Consider the following 18,927-nt stretch of genomic DNA (forward strand, 5'->3'; position numbering starts at 1 on the left):
GATTGTGTTTACGTGTTTGTTTGTCGGTATGTTTGTTTGTTGTCTCCTGTTTCAGTAGAACTCTCTAGTGTCTTAGGCTAGCTGAGGAAGCCTTGTTGCATGCTTAAGTTTGTATTTTTGCTAGACTTTGTGTAGCCTGTGGCTGTCCAACGTCAGAGCTCAGGCGTTCCAAACAGTTTTGCACGCATGTAGCATTCCTTTGGAATTGTTTTTTTTTTTTTTTTTTTTCCTTTCAGAATTCCTTTTGGGATTGTTGCATTTGTCATCACCCAGACAGCTTCCCATCCCATTGCTTTATTTAGCAGTTTTCGCTGTGTGTGTTTATGGCATTAGCTACAGCTATACTACCATTAAAAATTTTGATGAATTAAATAAAAAAAAAAAAAAAAAAAAGTGGCAGTAAAGATATTTATATTACTAAATATTTAAATTTCAAATAAATACTGTGCTTTTGTCATTTCTATATCATGAAAGAATACTATCAATACATCAAATTAATACTATTAAATACTATAAAAATGATTTCTGAAGGATAATGTGGCACTGAAGACTGGAGTATTGACCGCTAAAAATTCAGCTTTGCCGTCAGGAATAAATTACATTTTAAAATACATTAAATTCAAATAGAAAACAGTTATTTTAAGTTATTTTACTTGTTGATCAAATAAATGCAGCTTTGGTGAGCAAAAGAGACTTCTTTTAAAAACATTTTTTAAAAATCTTAATGATCCTAAACTTTCATAATGATCTAAGGATGGCCTTAAGTGAGTGTTTACTATGCACATTTTGGAAATTTTCATTTTTATTTATTACTAATATTGTTTCCATCCAGCATTTTTATGCAATATCCCAAAGTTTAACAAATTGTGGCTGGAAAACTGGCTAATGACGTCTTGGCTTTGGATTCTTTTGACAGTAGCATCATATCATCCCTCAATCCCTGCCAATGTCGCCCTCGCTCTTGTCACCAAACCCTTGGCTCTGTTAGACATGTTGTGACGGGTACAGTATTCCAAAAATGAACCAGTTAACATTATGTAATAGTCTGTGTGATCGTTAAGAAAACTTGACTTTTCCCCCTTTCCCCACACAATCTGTGTTTCAGTACAAACATACCTTAGGCTACAGACAGAAATGACTTTTTATTAATTTTCATTTCCTAAGAAGCCTTTGAGCTTCATTTGTTCCATGTCTAACGTTTTTGCATTTTTATGTGGCCATTTTGAAATGCAAAACAAAGTAGTTTGCATTCTGTCTGCTTAAATACATCCACAGATAACACGAATGGTGACGTCTGCCGTGTATTTTGTAAGCATTAAAAAAATCAAGATGTCAGCAGTGACTTGCTATGACCTCACCATCTCTCTCTCATTTGCCTATCCAGAATTACATAGTCCTGTATTCATAATTCAGCTGGAGGAATAGAGAGTGGATGTCTGTAATTGTGTTGGGCTGCATTCGCCTGCCTATTGCCGTCCGTAACCTCTCCTCTGAGCGTAGAGCACCATCTGTTCCCCACTCTCTCTGACACCAGCACCATGTGTACAGATTCATCATTCTGCATGCAAGTGCACAGTGAGAGATCGAGCAAGAGAGAGAGAGACTTCGAGTCTCTGGCGAAACCCACATCAGATATGTATGCAAAGTAACTGGGTCTTTAGGATCAGATATTCCCAGGCCTGGTCTGCTGAGTTTTGCAAACAGACTGAGAGATTTTGTATTTGTGGAGGCAGAATGAGAGAGCTGACCAACAGAGGGAGATATTAAGCATTCTGTCCCCTGGCATTGCTTAGATGACTTAGATAAGCACTTCTACTGCTCTCTTTGGGGTTTAAACTGTTTACTTTCACCCTCTTTGTATGGATCTGAACTTGAATGGTTGTAATTCATAAATGCTTTGGAATACAGACCTAAGGTTTCTTTCTTTTTTTTTTTTTTTATCACAAAATGCAGTGTGTAAATTTTAGCGGTGAGGTTGCGAATTGCAGTATAGAGAAGCTACGGTGGCAAACACGCTCTGTAGCGCAGTTTGTCCGTTTAGGGCTACTGTAGAAACATGCTGGTGCAAAATGGCAACTTAACAAGGGGACTCGTGGTGTATGTAGATAGAAATGGCTCATTCTAAGGTAATAAAAACAGAACGGTTCATTATGTAAGGTCTTTATACACCACTGAAAACATAGATATGTATAGTTATGTATATTATATTGCATTTCTCTCAATAGATCCTCCTAAAATGTACACACTGCACCTTTAAGCTTTTGAATGATACCTCATTTTGTCCACATACACACTGTAAAGTTTCAGGAGTGACAACCGTATTTAAATGTACCCTAAATTATGTGGACTCTGGACTCAGGACTCTGTGTCCCACTGTTAGGACTCTGACAGTTAACAGGCTAACCAAGTTTGAATTTGAAAGTTGGTTTGGGAAAGGCCTTGTTTGGTAAAGCCCATTAAATGTATTTGTACTTGTTTAAACTGGAGTCCCTGAACCCCCCTCACACAAGCACTCAACATGCGCATCTGTTGTTGTTGCCGTCTCCAGTAGCTTGTTGTTGTCTCCTGTTTTTTTGTTGTTTTTTTGTGACTGTGAAACAATAGCCCGGAGCCTTGTGGACAAACTAATTAGTAAAAAAAAAAAAAAGCAAGGCTTATGTGTGAAAAATCACAGTTAGAAAAAACTGGTCTGTGTGAGCACAGTAAACGCGCTCTGTGTTGATGATGCAATCAGCATTGTTGCCATGTGGACAAAGTAGGCTAATTAGTGTGAAAAAATTCAATGTGCATGTGCGAAAAATCTCATTTAGAAAATCCGATCTGCACAAGTACAGTACGTGTGAACTGTGCTGCTGATGCAATTTGCAGTGTTGCCACCTTGTGGACAAATTAATTAATACAAAAAAATGTGGAAATGTGTGGAAAATTGTGGTTTAAATAGTTGATCTGCATGTGTACAGTATGCGTGTAATGTGCTGATGACACAGTTTGTGTCACACACAAGTATACTTTGGGCTTAAGAGGATGAAGAATGGCTAAAACACTAGTACGTGCTAACAAACGTATAAAATAACTAAAAAAAAATAAAACCCTCTTAGTTAGCTTAATTTTGTGAACAAAAACATCGTTCTCCATTGAACGACAAGTCAAAAGTAGCGGCGTACTCAACAACTTCAAGATTTGGCAGATTTTAAATTGCATACTTCCGAGGGGATCCTGCCCTAGCCAAAAAACTGCCTTAGAGTTGACTGCTAATGCTAATGCTAACCGTTAGCCTTCCCCAGGTTTTATAACCCTCCTTGATGCAAACATGCATGCACACACTAAATCATTTGTAGACGCTCGCTCCCCCCTCCGTCCCGCACGCACGGAGTGGGCTATATTTAGCGTGTACAGTGTGATAAAGACCAGCGCTGCAGGCGACGATGGAGTAGTCGCCCGTCATCCTTCCTGCCGAGGCCACAAAGAGAGGCAACGGGAGAAAAAAAATGAGGTGCTGGCAAGAAAGTGACAAAGAAGGAGAGCACCTTTAAAAAGACGCAGCAAGCATAAAATAATGAAAAGTGAAGTAGAGGGGAACACAAGGCGTACACACATGTGCTCCCTCTTTTTCTGCTTCTTCACACGTACACATCGTCTCATCTGCCTTTCATTTCCTCCTTCCTTCAAACACCTTTCATCTTCCTCTCCATTTGTTTGATATCAGCACATTTGAAGGTGTAAGAAAAATTGCACGGGGTGATGGGTAGGCAGTCGTTTCCACTGATATATTGAAATTACAGTAAATTTAATATATATTCTGTCTGGTTTTTCCTTAATATTTTTTTTTTCTGCTTTGAATTTCACAACAACCATTGAATGTCCCAGCGATGGCACAGTTCCCATAACAAGTGGATGCTGAAGACCTGCCAATGTGTTTTGTGATGCCCATGAAGTCGTTTCACTGATTTACAGGCAGCAGAACACACACACACACACACACACACACACACAGCCCTCCACAGAATTGCCTGAAACCTATTGCCTCATTGCAGTTGAGGCCACAGGAACAATTACTGATGTTCACCTGCATCTTCTCAACTATCCTGTAGTGCCTTTCCTGACATGAGGTCTGTGTTGAGTCTGTTCCCAACCACTGAACCCTCTTAATGTAAGCATCAGTGTTTAGGTCTGTTTGAGTGACGTCGGCTTTTACCTCATAAATTTAAAAGTAATTTGACTTTGATTCTCACCGTGTAATAATCAAAGCAAGCACTAAAGTTAAATCTGAAATTTTAAGATTAACTTCAAAGCACACCTGTGTTACTTTCAACTTAGCCTTAGATGTAACCTGATCTGTTTAGAGCAGTCCTTTCTCACGGGAGCTTTGACGCTGACCACCATTGCAATATGTGAAAATGATTAACCTTGCTTGGGTTTTTTGCACTTCTTTGCAGATTCCTAATGAGTATAAGCTAATATTGCTCTTACAAAGCAAAATGCTCACGTAATTAACCTTTCAGCTCACACACATACACACACACACACACACACACACACACACACACTTTCATACACAGTTAGATTGAAACTTCAAGACCACAATGAAAACATGGGATTCAACAATGATAATTTAACATGAAAAATAAATAAATACATAAAAAAAAAAAAAAAAAAATATATATATATATATATATATATATATATATATATATATATATTAGTATGTATATTAGTATGTATATATACTACTGGTTTCAGACCTCACTGTCCATGACCTCAATCACATAAGAAGAAGGCCCTTCATTAACCTCTGGTGGTAATATCCATTCATATTATTATCCATTATTGCTGCCATCTATTAGACTATATATCAAACAGCAGTCATTTAGCTTTAGATCTCACACTATGTGTGTGTGTGAGAGAGAGAGTGAGTTAATCTGGTCTTATCTGTGTATTGCCAGCAGCTATCTGATAGCAGGATGTCTAGCTAACAGAAAACGCCACTCAGCTCTTTTACAAACACTTACCAACACACGCACATACACATACGCATCTCTAAAATGACCTCCCTATTTTCTTCAAAGGAATAAGAGGTTATAGTGTTGTTTGTGAGTAGAGATAGCAATAGAGAGAGAGATACTCAGAGTGTCCAGCTGATTAATGTCCTGCTCGGAGAGAGGGAAGGAAAAATGGAAGTGGAGAAGGAATCAGGGAATGAGAGGACCATGGGGAGAGGAAGACAGGAGCACCAGAGGAGGTGACCTGCCTCCCAGGTCTATGGCGCATTCTGTGAAAGTCACACACATTAACACAGCAGTGGCCACTGTGAAGGTGAAGCTCCAGAGTCTAACTAGCTAAAGCTAAAAACGCTTACGATTCCCACATGGGGTCATTGTGAGAGAACAAAGCATTTAAGCACTAATGAACGATTTAGGCCTATTATTCATCATTTAGTAACCCTTACAAAGACATTACCATGGTTACAACACTTTCTACCCAGTGTTACTACTGTGAAACCATAAATTACCATCAGTTCAATAAAATAAGCAGCAAGGGCAGGGCAGTGACAAGTATTGACCCATGATTCAACATTTTCTGTATTGTAATTTTCTGGTATTTTGGAGGAAACTATTGTTATGGTAAATATTTGTGCAGGAAAGCTTTTTTTTGGAGTTATAAAGTTGATTAACGGCTGTTTGTGTGATGCTAAACATACTAATGCTAACTGAAAAGCCTGTCAACTTTTTTTTTTCAACAGTGTTGATTAACTCAGCTTTTTAATCTTTTAGATTTAAACACTGAATGTTACCTCATTTTTATTTCCATACATACCTCAGTCCAAACCTGTTTTGGAAATTTTATATTGGCTAGATATGACTAATGACTGTTTATGTGATGCTAAACGCTAGTCAGAGGCCTGTCGTTTGGTTGACTTTTCTCCACGACTCTGATGTCCTTCCATCAAGACACTTTCTTCCATCCCCCTCCAGAGATAAAAATCATTTACACGTACAAATACACACACATACATACCCACACCAAACCTGTCTGAAAATACTGAGGGCCGTATAAACCGTCGGGAATAGATGACTCAATCGATGTCCTTCAAAGAGACACAGTGACTGACTGCTGCTCATCACTTTATCTCTGTCTCTTTCACTCTTCTTCCATCTTTATTTTCCTCTCTCTTCATCAGAAGAAGAGACGTGCTAAAGGAATGACAGTGATTTGGAAAGAGAATGTAGGCATTACTGAAGACTGAAGGTTGACCGTGTTGGTAGAAACATTTTAACCAGCTCTTTTTCCAAAAGAGGGCTTTTGAAGTGATGCCATAGCAGAACCATTTTTAGTTCGCCAAAGAACCTTTTACCTAATGGTTCTTGAACCAGTGTGAAGAACATTTTTATAATATAAAGAATCTTTTTCCATTATAAAGACCTTTTTGTCCAATGGAAAGATCCTATGGATGTTAAAGGTTATTCATGGAACCATTGATGCCAATAAAGAACCTTTATTGTTCAGCTGGTTGGTCTAACCAGGTGATAATTGCAACAAAGGCCCATAGCAACAATGTGCCAAAAAAACTCCAAAAACATACCTATACATACAATCAACTGCGATTTCCAGCTGAAATTAACAGTGGCAGTAAAACTTTCACACAAAATTATGATTATCTATTAATAAACACTGATTTTTCCATGGTTTCTTTTTTTCCGTGTTATCTTGTAACCTCAAAACAGTTTTACCATTATGCATGATTTGAACTAATGCATTTTGACGGTTACATCACACAGCCAGCTTCATACGTATAGCTTAGTAACAAAGTGTCGCGGAACTTGCAAGAAGCAAACATACAGGCACATTTTACAAATAAGCCTGGGTTGGATAAAAACATACTAGCAGACCATTTTAGGCTGGCCTATTCTGTGTTTTAAGTAAGGTAGTATGTGTTTGCAAATGGAAGATGAAGCGAAATAAGTTTCAATGCACAATTTTTCCACTTTAGTTGACATAACCATAAATGTGCATCAGCCAGCATCATTTCCATGGCATTAATCGCCGAAATCTCACAAAAAGCTATATATGCCTTTGGTATGCATCATTTCAATGTTTATATTACAGCCTCAACGGGCCAATAGTCATCTAATGTTGCAATTGCTCAATTCCTTCTAACACAAAGAACACTGAGAGAGATTAACTACTGAGCCGTTACACTGTTGTATCGTAGTATCGTTTAAAGAGAGGGAGGTAGCAGGTTTTGTGAGTTCTGTGTGTGCATTTGTTTTCTGAAGTTTGCCTGAGGGAAAACATATATCTGAATAGCTTAAGAAATCACCCTTTCTTTGTAAGTGCGTGCCTTTAAAAAAAATTGTTATCCACAGTTGGTCCTCACAAGGTTAGTGAAACCTGAAATCACCTATATTGTGGGACTATAAACATACTAAGTAGTGTAAATTCAGGTTGATTGGGACACTTTTCCCAAATCATCTCAATGATAAAAAGTGTCCCAATCAGCCTGAATTTACACCTAATGTATTAATGAATATCTAAGAATGTGAGGATAGTTGTGAGGGTAGTTTTATGGAATAGAAAATACTGTAGTATTATCTCAGTATAGAAGATAATGGAAAGTCCCCAGCATGATAGAGTAGTAGGTAGTAGTTGTCTTTTTATGGGCATACAGTGGATTTATTCTCTTCCTTACTTGCATCCAGTTTTCAGAGTTCCTTACAGAGAGAAAAAAAGTACAAGTAAGGGGAAGATACATTTTCTTGAATGTATTTGCCACTCTTGTGTATATAAGGAAAGTGAATGAAAATTTGGGCTGTTAAGTTCCAAAATGACATCATAAAAGTGGTCCATACAAAAGAATGGAAATCATTAGATAGTTTTGTGAGGGGAACAGGCTAAAATACTTACTGAAAGTCTTGAAAATGTGGCGCCTTTAACACACCCGTCCAGATGATTGCGTGTCATGCAACCGATCATGGCATAGCAAAATTTTGCTAAATTTCTCGTTTGTGTTCCATAAAAGAAAGTTGTATAAGCCTACACTACTGTTTAGAAAAGTTTAGAGTTGGTAAAATCTTTTAATGCTTTTGAAAGAAGTCTTTTTTTATCAGGGTTATTTGACAATTAGAAATTTCAAACCAACAGCATTTATTTGAAATAGAAATCTTGTAACTCTGTAAACATAGTTTTTATTTAATGCATCCATGCTGAATAAAAGTGTTATTTAAAAAAAAAAAAAAAAAAAATCTTACTAATCCTAGACTTTTGAATGCTAGTGTAGGATTGGAACAGTTTGAGGGTGAGTAAATCATGACAGAATTTTAATATTTCAAGTGAACTGTCCCTGTAAACATATATTTCTTATTTATATTTGTTGGGAGGATGATGATGCAAGTGAATTGCCAAAGTATTTGCACATGACTTCTTATATCTTTCTTTTTTTTTTTTCTTTTTTTTTTTTGAGGTGGATTTGAGTTTGCACGGATATTGGAATGAACATTTTCTGCTAGATTCTTAGAAGGAACTGATTGAAGCAGAGCTCAGGTGTTCTTTAATACCAGTTCACAATTGTCCCCCAGATGCCTGTGTGTGTTTGCCCATGCACTTGCTGATCGGAAATACCCTTGACACTGTAACTTCCAGAGTAATCTAAACTGAGCTGATAAGTGTGTGATTGGCATGCTGCCGTTGTGTTGCCAGCGATATCTGAGCGTTTGAGAGCTGATATGTTTGGTGCATTGAGGCAGTAAATTGAAAATGTATTCACAGACACTCTTGATGTTTTTAAAGTTGATTTGTTGTGTTGAAGCAAGATTTGGCGGGGGGGTGGGGGTGTGTGTGGGGGGGTGTATTTGTGAAAATGCGTCGCTCTACCTCAGTCAGTACTGTAGTGTATCCATCACAGACCCCTGTTGCCATGGCAAACCTTCAGACCTGCCACTCCGTGTTGCTTTAGCTGCACCTCAGGTCATGTGAAAGGAAATTCAAATGATAACACATCTGAATATTGCATGTGTGTTTAACCATGTGGACAAAACAAGGCATTGTTAGATACGTATGGTATTTTTTTAATAAGAAGTCTTTGTTATTCATTCTTTGTAATCTATTTTTTCCCCTCTAGTCTGACCACTCATTTCCATTTGAGTTATGTTTAGTAGGTCACACTTCATTTCCATTTAAAATTTACATAATGCCCATTTATTTTGCAAAACAGATGTGCCCCATCCGTGACAGTGAAGAGAACATGCATTTGAAGGCATGATAAAATGAAGTTCTGTACAAATTCTTGTAGCTTTTGATAGCTAATTTAACATGGAAAAAATGACAATCTGGCCGCCTCTTTATCACTAAGACACCAGCACCATTCGAAATGTGCTTTGGCTCTGTTGTGAAGCATTTGTCGAGCATGTCTGTTTGAGGGCCTGTTAGAGGTTGTTAGTCTTAAGTCAGGTGATTGGGCAGCTGCTGTCTGCTCACATCTCATCTCTCTAATCCACAGGCAGAGTTTAGACCTGGGCCTCTGGCTTCTAGCTGAATAAGACACACATGCTAATGTAGCATTAAGAGCCCGTGTCGGTGAGGCAGTGGATAGAAAGGGAGGGAGTGTGTGACGAAGCTATAGAGAGTAGAGTGTTGTCTTCCTGCTCCTCAGGGGAGGATGTATCTGCTGAAAGCCTCCAAGAGTGCAAATGAGTCTTCACTCGATTAGAAATGATGGAGGGATACATGTCTGTGAGTTTTGACAGCGCAGTGCTGCCGTTCTGAGGAGAAACTAGAGTTGCATTTGTAACTTGGTTTTAAAACCGCATACCCTCAGGGTGTAGTTTTTGGGTCAGTTCAGCAACCCATTTTATATTGTAATGTATAATATGCATATATATATATATATATATATATATATATATATATATATATATATATATATATATATATATATATATATATATATATATACAGTCAAACCAAAAATTATTCAGACACTATATATATATATATATATATATATATATATATATATATATACAGTCAAACCAAAAATTATTCAGACACTATATATATATATATATATATATATATATATTTTTTTTTTTATTTTTTTACTAGTGGGTGAAGGACACTATAGTTCATTTATGTAAGTGAGGATAGCAAAATAAAGTAAACTGTAACATATTATACCCAAAAATTCTTCATACAGGGGACTACCAATAAAATTGATAAACAAATTGGGGCCAAAAATTATTCACACACTTTGACCTGACCATGTTTTGCTTAAGTGTTATCTGACATTATCACGATTATTTTATTTATTTTTTTATACAGTTTAACTCTGAAATTATGAAATTATGAAGGTGTCTGAATAAATTTATACTACACATATATTATATATTATACACACACACATATTAAAGGGATCATGAACTGCATTATTTTAAAATGTTTCCAGAGGTGCACTTATAATGTTATGCTCTATAATTATTTTACTACATTTTTACTATTACACCTGTCAAGATTAACAGATCATGAAAAGTGCTGATTACTGCCTTATATGTAGATCTACTACCATCACATGATTGCATCGGTTGCATCAATGAGCACTGTATCCGATGACAGTCTGTTGATAGCGTGAATGCAGTGATCTTGTCATTGCAGCGTGATTTCTGCCCTCTCAAGAATGCTTTCACCATAACTAGCAATGCAAACATGATGTAAATACAGCAAGTGGTTCATTATACAGTGTAAACAGTCACTGATTATAACGGGAGTTTTGGCAAGTGTCCAGATAAACTCGTGCTGTGTGATCGACAGCTTCAGCCATTATAAAGAGAGCGTACTTTGATCACTTTCTGTATATAGTTTAATCACTATTGAAAAATGCATAAATACTCAGTACATATCAAATGATCTGTAATAACAGAGAAAGCAATAGTGACCACGTGACGTAATAAAAACAATTACTCACACTTGTGTGGTGCGACATTGCTGTCGGATCCAATAGAATCAGCACAGCATTGTCTTTTAGTTTCAATCCTTCTGAAAATCCTGCGTCGAATTGTGCCTTGTTTGTAAACAAATCCGCGGTAAAATGAAGTGAACAAAGGACCAAGTTCTTAATGACATAGTCTAGAATTTCATTAAAAATAAAGTTCATCCACTCTTTCCTAATGTTGGGTTCAGAAGGAAGGTAATGCAAAGACCGTGTTTTTCCACAACTTTGCACCGCGCAGTGTCTTGTTGTCTTCAGAGCCATCTTTATCGTTTGGTTTCTGCCTAGACCTGCGTTTGCCTCTCTCGTTATTTACCTACTACATGCGAGAATCAGTGGGCGAGGCTAAGCGGGCAGTGATATGGAAGCAGGTGTTGATCATCTGCGATGGCGGTGTTTAGCCACACTATTACGTAATAAAGTGGCACATTCCACAACCTGTCATTTTGGCAGACTGGCTTCGATATAAGCTGTTTTTAGACTAACGAGAAAGCTTTGAGTTCGGAAACGTGTTTTGGATGTTGGATGTTTTTATGGTACAATGACCTCTTATATGTTTATTTTGATTTCTCAGTTCATGACCCCTTTAAAAGTTTGTATATACATACCAACTTTTATATTAGATGTGATTAATCGATTTGACAGCACTAATAATTATATTTTATATTATATTTATATATGATAAACATTATTTAACAAATAAGAATGAGCACAGATTGCTAGCCTTACCCAGGATTTAAAGACTTCATTAGCAGGATACGGCCTCAGTATGACAGATGGATTGGTGACGTCAAGAAATTCATTATAGAGGAAAATAAATGTTACGGACCAATATTTCTTTGGAACAACATGCAGAGATGTGTATTAAGAAATTAAATAGGTCGATTTTGACTTCACATTGACTTTAAGAATCAGTTCAGTGTCTTTCCCACCCAATCGCATAAATCACTCTCTGCACACTTTATTCTTCACCTTATCTGTTCATCTCACTCCTTCTCTCCTATTTGGCTTTCCGGCGTCTCGGCATCTCCATCCCTCATAGTCACCTAAATCACACCCAGTTTTGTCTCCCTGCACTCTTGTCTCTCTCTACTCATCTCTCTGATGCTGTTAACAGGAATCAAAGCTTTTCTGCAGTCAGAGGACTGAGGCAGGTACTTAAGTCCCACAGGTGCATTTTCCCAGCTAACCAATCCCGTCCTCAGGCATAGCTGTCATTCCTTACATAACTCAACCCTGGCACCTGCCCTCTAGCTTGGAACAGAGGGAGGGAGAGAGAGACCGACAGCACAAGGGAGGGAGAGGGGAGGTTAGTAGTGGTAGCTGGCTTTGTTTGTGAGTGAGAGCTGTCTTAGCTCGGGGCTAATATAGTAGAAGTACACCAAGAGGGGGAACAAAAGCTGCTTTTACAGAAAGTACAGAGAAAGAAACTCTCTCTCACTCACACACACACACACACACACACACACACACACACACACACACACACACACACAGCACTCGGAACCTTCTCTGTATTCTAGTCCACTTTCTCTTTTACTCATCTCAGTTTGAGAATGAGATACAGGAATCATATAATCATAGCAGCACATCCACCGTTTCATTTCTGCATATGTGTTTGTGCAAGAGTAGGGATTATAGTCTAACAAAGTAGCCCTTCACTGTCCTCACGGAGGGAGAAAACTAATGAGGAGCAGAATACAATGAAACGCACACAGAAAGATACAGATGCACAGATCCAATAAGCTCAGAGCTGATCGTCTTGTATTATTCACCTCCCCTCTTACTAAACATGGAGGACAATAGAACAGTGTGTGTGTGTGCATGTGTATCCATCTACACACACCCACCAGAGACTTTGCACATTACTGTTTATCAGCGTAAATGGATGGCCAGCTTCATAGGAGATATAGCAAGAGGCCTAAAATGACTCCCTCAGCAAAAACTATTCACCCCTCTGAATAGAAGAGTTGTGCTTTACACAAACGTGCACTGTGCGGCTTATCTTTATTTTATCTGGAGCAGAGAAGATGTGTTGGGAGTGCTAAAAAGTCAGGCCAAAGTGTTACATGCAGCAACCAAATGTTTTGAAGCCTCCCTTGAGCCTTTGCATGCATCAAGATGGTGGAAAGCTCAACTAACGCCCATCTACCATTACATCAGATGCACTTAAGGATTGGCTAATTATTTCCAGCTCTTCCTTTTCCATTCATTAAATTTAGCAACTGCAACACAGATGCAATAAAGGTGATGTGTCTTCATTAATGGACTTATGGAAGAATCTTTCTTGTTTGTGTGGTGGAAATTTCCATTCACCCATGCTGAAATCCTGTATGCTATGTTGCAGCATTAACATTCAGCTGAAAATAAATGTTAGCTTCATAAAGCAACAAACCACCCCAATGCCAGAGGCTATGTTTGTTTGTTTGTTTGTTTATTTATTTATTTATTTATTTATTTATTCTGGACTTTATTATACAGTTATGGTTTTGTATATATAAATGTATTTTTTGTTATATATATAATATTACACTATTATTCAATAGTTTGGGGTCCGTAAGATTTTATTTATTATTTATTTTTTTAAAAATTATATATTTTTTGAATGAATGAATGAATGAATAATTTTAAGGACACATTAAATTGATTAAAGGGTTTTTTAAAAATTTTTGTCATTAAATACTCACCCTCATGTCGTTCCAAACCCTTGAGACTTTCATTCATCTTTAGAGCACAAATGAAGATCTTTTTGATGAAATCTGAGAGCTTTCTGTCTCCCCATAGACAGCTATGCGACTACCACTTTGACACTTCAAAAAGTTAATAAAGATATTGCAAAACTAATCCATATGAATTGAGTGGTCCAAATTGTAGTCCAAATTTTCTGAAGATACTTGATTGCTTTATATGATGAGAAGATTTAATTTAGGCTTTTATTCACATATAAGCATTTTATCAGTGAACATAAACAGAAGCTCAACCGAAACTGCTTGATGTGTGAGAACAAACCTCTTCCAGAAGCTCAAACTACGTAACACTAGAATAAACCTTACTGGTTCTCGCACGTGTCAAATGAACATGCTTGAGCTTCCGTTTACCACAACTGATGTTTGAGTTGATGAATGTTTTGTGAATAAAAGCCTAAATTCAAACTGTTCATCATATAAAGTGATCGTGTCTCTTCAGAAAATCAGGACTAAATCGCTCAATTCATATAGATTAGTTTTACGATCTCTTTATGAACTTTTTAAAGCATCAGAGTGGTAGTCAGGTAGCTGTCTATGGAGCGACAGAAAGCTCTCAGATTTCATCAAAAAGATCTTCATTTGTGTTCCGAAGATGAACAAAAGTCTTACGGGTTTGAAACGACATGAGTAATTAACAGCAGATTTTTCATTTTTTGGTGAACTTACCCTTTAAAAGTTACAGTAAAGACTACAAAAGATACTAATATACAATTCTAAAAAATTTAAAAATCATCAAAAACATATATTTAGCTGAGTAATATAATCAATAAGCATAATTATAGCATTTTATAGCAATTATAGTGCATACAAAAGTTGCTAATTCAATCTGATTATTAGTCAACTGTGTGTTTTATTTACTTAAAAGTAAGAAAGTCATAAAATCATCCTGAAAGAGATGTTGCTCGAAATTGTGCTGAACTCTGTACAGAATTTACAGTACTTTAGAAAATTGCAATTACAGAAAAGCAGACCTAGAGTAATGACTCCCCTCTGAACAATAAACATTTCTTTCAGCAAAAGTAAAAGCATCACCTTCAGAGATGTATAGTCATTATCTGAGTGACGTTTATGAGATCTGACAGCAAAGAGTTAACTAGTAGTGGAGTGTTGCACAAGAAAATGTTTACCTTGTAAAAATAAACAAAACAAACATCACAGCTTGGCTCTCAAACCGAATGTGTGGGGTTGAAGAGGAGGCTGAGAAGTGGAAAGGGAGGGAGAAATGAAGTGGTTGTGTTTCCCTGTGGCAACTCCACAGCATGGCGCAAGGGAGAGAAAGAGAGAGAGAGAAAGTCAGAAAATAAAAAGAGAGATGTGCTAGAGGAGCAGCTCTGTATTATTGATAACAGTGAGAGGATGAGTAGAGTTCTTGTTTTTACTTTCCCACTCCCTTTCTCTTGCTCTCTCTGATGGTTTGTGGTTTGTGATTGGTATGTGGAGGGGTGGATGTGCCTCGGAGAGCTGGGTGGCTGACAGTGGTCTCCGTCTAGCTCCAAATGCCAATTTGCGAGCTGTCTCATTCCATCTTGCCGAAATGTCCTATTCTCTCGTCGGTGCCGCTGGAGGAAGGGGTGGGGTGTGAAGTGGGCTTCTCCTGTGGGAGAGCTGTGGCTTCTATCATCCTTATCAAACCTGGCTTCTGCAGTCACACTGGATTTAGCTAACACTTGCTTAATACACTCCTCACTGAGCCTTAGGTGTGTGTGTGTGTGTGAGAGAGAGTGTGTGTGTTTAGGTCTCTGTGTGTATGACTCTGGGATGTACATCGAGGGTGTGCTGAGGGATTTGCTCTTGTGAGGGATGCATACATATGTAGGCGTAAGGGGAATAACGTATGTGCAATTGCTAACGGCTGTTACTACAATTACTACATTGCCTCTGCTGTTAGTGTATGTCGCTTTGGATGGAAAGAAGCATCTGCCTTCTAAGTGCTAATTAAATAGAAATATTTGAAGTTAGGCATGCATGATGTTTACTATCGTTTAGAAGTTTGGGGTCAGTAGAATTTTTTTAAAAGACCGCCTGTGGTGAAAATCAAGTTTTTAAATGTTGTTTATATGTCTATATGGGGTTTTTAATATGCTTTAAGACAAGCCATGTCAACACAATTGCGTATTTTCTCCTTAAAACTGCAGTGAAAAAAAGACCCGCGGTTTGAAATAGCTGGTGTCTATGACGTCACAAACTACCTTGTAACCAATCAGGTCAACCTGCCGGCGGGCTATAGCATATCATTAACAGCGAACTAGCAGGGGAGTCTCGAGAGAAACCAGGTTACCCCGTTATATTTTTCTGTTGATATGAAAAATCGTGTAGCTTTAGCAATATGCCGGGTGTATGATGTATATTACGATAATATGATGAACTATATGCCTTTCTCCACCGAATTTCTGAGTTGTTCAAAGCGTTTCTAAGGATACTGATTGTTAGAAGGCAGCTGTCTGACTCTAAAATGGCGAACAAGAACATGGTTTGTGTAACAATTAGAAACACATTATTAGCTGTTTGATAACATAGTCAAGCAAGAGGCTAATCATATTAAAGAGAATGTAAACAGCGATACCATTGCAGCGTTTACCTCAGTAAGTTGACCAAGTGGATCTGAGATGGCATGAGCGAGCAGAGGCGGGCTAATTTGCATATTCATTTATCCATGTATATTAAATGAGGCAAGGGTGTAGAGTTACATTCAAGCTATTTTAAGGCATAATCAAAGATAAATTTTATGGGATACAATTATTGACTACAGGGGGACTTTAAATGTTTTTGAAGGATGTCTCTAAAGCACAAGTCTGCATTTATTATTATTATTATCAATGATGAAAACATTTGTGCCCTGAAATGTATTTATTCAAAGAAAATATTATAGAAATTTTAATTTATTTTTGAATATTTTAATTGTAACAGTTGAATTGAATTGTAATATTGTAATTGTAAAATTTTTGATTTACTGAAGAGAATGATTATTGATTAAAAGTTGTTTACATGCCAAAGAAGACTTGCCCATGTTCTGGTCTTTCAGTATATTATTTTGCCAGGTTAAAATTGTCATTCAGATCACTTAGAACAAGGGTGTCCAAACCCGGTCCTGGAGGGCCACTGTCCTGCAGAGTTTAGCTCCAACTTACCTCAACACACTTGCCTGGAATTTTCTAGTATGCCTAGTAAGACCTTGATTAGCTGGTTCAGGTGTGTTTAATTGGGGTTTGGAGCTAAACTTTGCATGACAGTGCCTCTCCAGGTGCAGGATTGGACACCCCTGCCTTAGAAAATAACATCTTGGTTTTTTTTTATATAATACACATAATTTATCATTCATGTCTGTGGCACAAATGGTGCAGTACGCTAAACGTTGAGCTAAAACTTAGACTTTTTATTTGCTGTTAAATAGGTTGTTCCCTTGTATTAGAATGAAAATCATTCACCAAGTTACCTGATGATGTCATCAACATGCACACTGACCTTTGACCTCTCTCGCTGTCTCTTTCAAATCACAGCTCCCGCATCGCCGAGTGACCTTCTCCACAGCCAATCAGGCACAAGATCTGCAGGATCCCTCTCAGCACAGTTACTATGACAGTGGTCTGGAAGAATCAGAGACACCCAGCAGTAAGAGCTCTTCAGGGCCCCGTATCGGGCCCCTCGCCCTACCTGAAGACCACTATGAACGCACCACCCCGGACGGCAGCATCGGAGAGATGGAACACCCCGAGAACGGTAAGAAGAGGTGGAGTTTCCCCCTATCTTTTATTGTCACTCCTTCTACTCTCTTTCAGAACACTCTCTTTAGATCTTCTACATCTTAAAGCTTTTTTTTGTTGTTGTTGTTTAAGTAATGGCTGATAATGAGCTGCACCCAGCGGTTTACTTGTGTACCCTTTACTCATGCTCATTTTGCTTTTAATCAAAAAATGATAAAATAAGATAAATCTGAATTCTTAGGTACTGTGACCTAAATGTCAGAATTTATTCAAATCAGTAGTCAATTTGCTTATGTTTTTTTGTTAAAACTTTATAGACTTTGTCAACACTTATCTACATGTACAAAAAAAGCATTCATTCTTGGCAAGATATTGCAATGACCCAGTCATATTAGCACACAGATACACCAAGAAAACCTGATATAATCCTCCTCCGTTGTAGCTGTAGGAATCGGCTATTTCTCCTAAAAATGAGCCTCTCCTTTCCACCCAAGTGAGGTGCTACAAAACAAACCAAGAATCCTTAGCAACAGCCTCTGAGAGGGTGGAAGTCATAGCCAAAAGGCAGGCTCGCATTAAAAGCATTTACTATTTTAATTTCAGTGGAATTAATCAGTGCTGTGTATGTGTGTACACACAACACACTCTCTTAAATGAATATTTTTGGTTCAATACAATAATATGGGTTATAATATGAGGGTTAGTATGATTTTAGTGTGGAAAACAAAAATCACCTTTGTTTAAAGAAATTAATATTTTTATTCAGCAAGGATGCTTAAATGTATCAAAAGTGACAGTAAAGGCTTTTACATTGTTTATATTTCAAATAAATGCTGTTATTTTTACTTTCTATTCATTAAAAATGTTTCACAGTTTCTATAGAATTATTAAACAGCACAATTGTTTCATTGAGGAAAATAAGAAATGTTTCTTGAGCACCATATCAGCATATTTGAATGATTGGACTAAAGTAATGGCTGCTGAATATTCAACTTCACCATTTTAGGAAGAAAGTTACATTTTAAAATATAGTAAAATAGCTTACTTATTTTAAATTATAAAAATACTCCACAACATTACTGGCTTTACTGTATGTTTGATCAAATAATTGCAGCCTTGCCTTGGTGAGCATAAGAGGTTCTTTCAAAAACATCAAAAAATCTTACCAATGGTAATGTATTACCAATTTTACAACTGCCCTACCATGATAACACAATGCAAAATAAAAAAAATAAAAATAAATAAAATGACAAACTGTAAAGCAGAAATAATACACAGGCTTTAAAGGGAAAATCTGTAGGGGGAAAAAAATGATTATTATTTTTGTTATTTTATTTGATTGATTGGATTCATTTGATTCATTGATTTATTGATTTGATTCATTGATTCATTGTAATCATCAGTATTCCATAAATGCTGTCATTTGGGCTCAACTTGTATTGAACATGAAATATTCTGTGAAAGAGGTCAAGATGCATGGACAGAGAATACTGAAAATCAG

General features: G+C 37.2%; 1 protein-coding gene across 8 annotated transcripts in view; it reads left to right on the top strand.

Annotated features, from left to right (window-relative positions):
• pcdh1b (protocadherin 1b) overlaps positions 1 to 18,927 on the top strand; it is a 183,484-nt gene that overhangs the window by 98,005 nt on the left and 66,552 nt on the right. For 7 of the 8 annotated variants that reach the window (XR_007182701.1, XM_048176180.1, XM_048176181.1 and 4 more), the window contains exon 4: positions 17,223 to 17,442. Coding sequence is in view for 7 of the 8 variants with exons in the window: in XM_048176180.1 (XP_048032137.1) it covers positions 17,223 to 17,442 (220 nt within the window). In the remaining variant the exon portion in view is untranslated. Of the gene's footprint in view, positions 1 to 17,222; positions 17,453 to 18,927 lie in introns of all 8 variants that reach the window. The other variant, XM_048176186.1, reaches the window with a different exon arrangement.

This window comes from Megalobrama amblycephala, linkage group LG23 (genome assembly GCF_018812025.1).
Source record: "Megalobrama amblycephala isolate DHTTF-2021 linkage group LG23, ASM1881202v1, whole genome shotgun sequence".
Classification (NCBI taxonomy): domain Eukaryota; kingdom Metazoa; phylum Chordata; class Actinopteri; order Cypriniformes; family Xenocyprididae; genus Megalobrama; species Megalobrama amblycephala.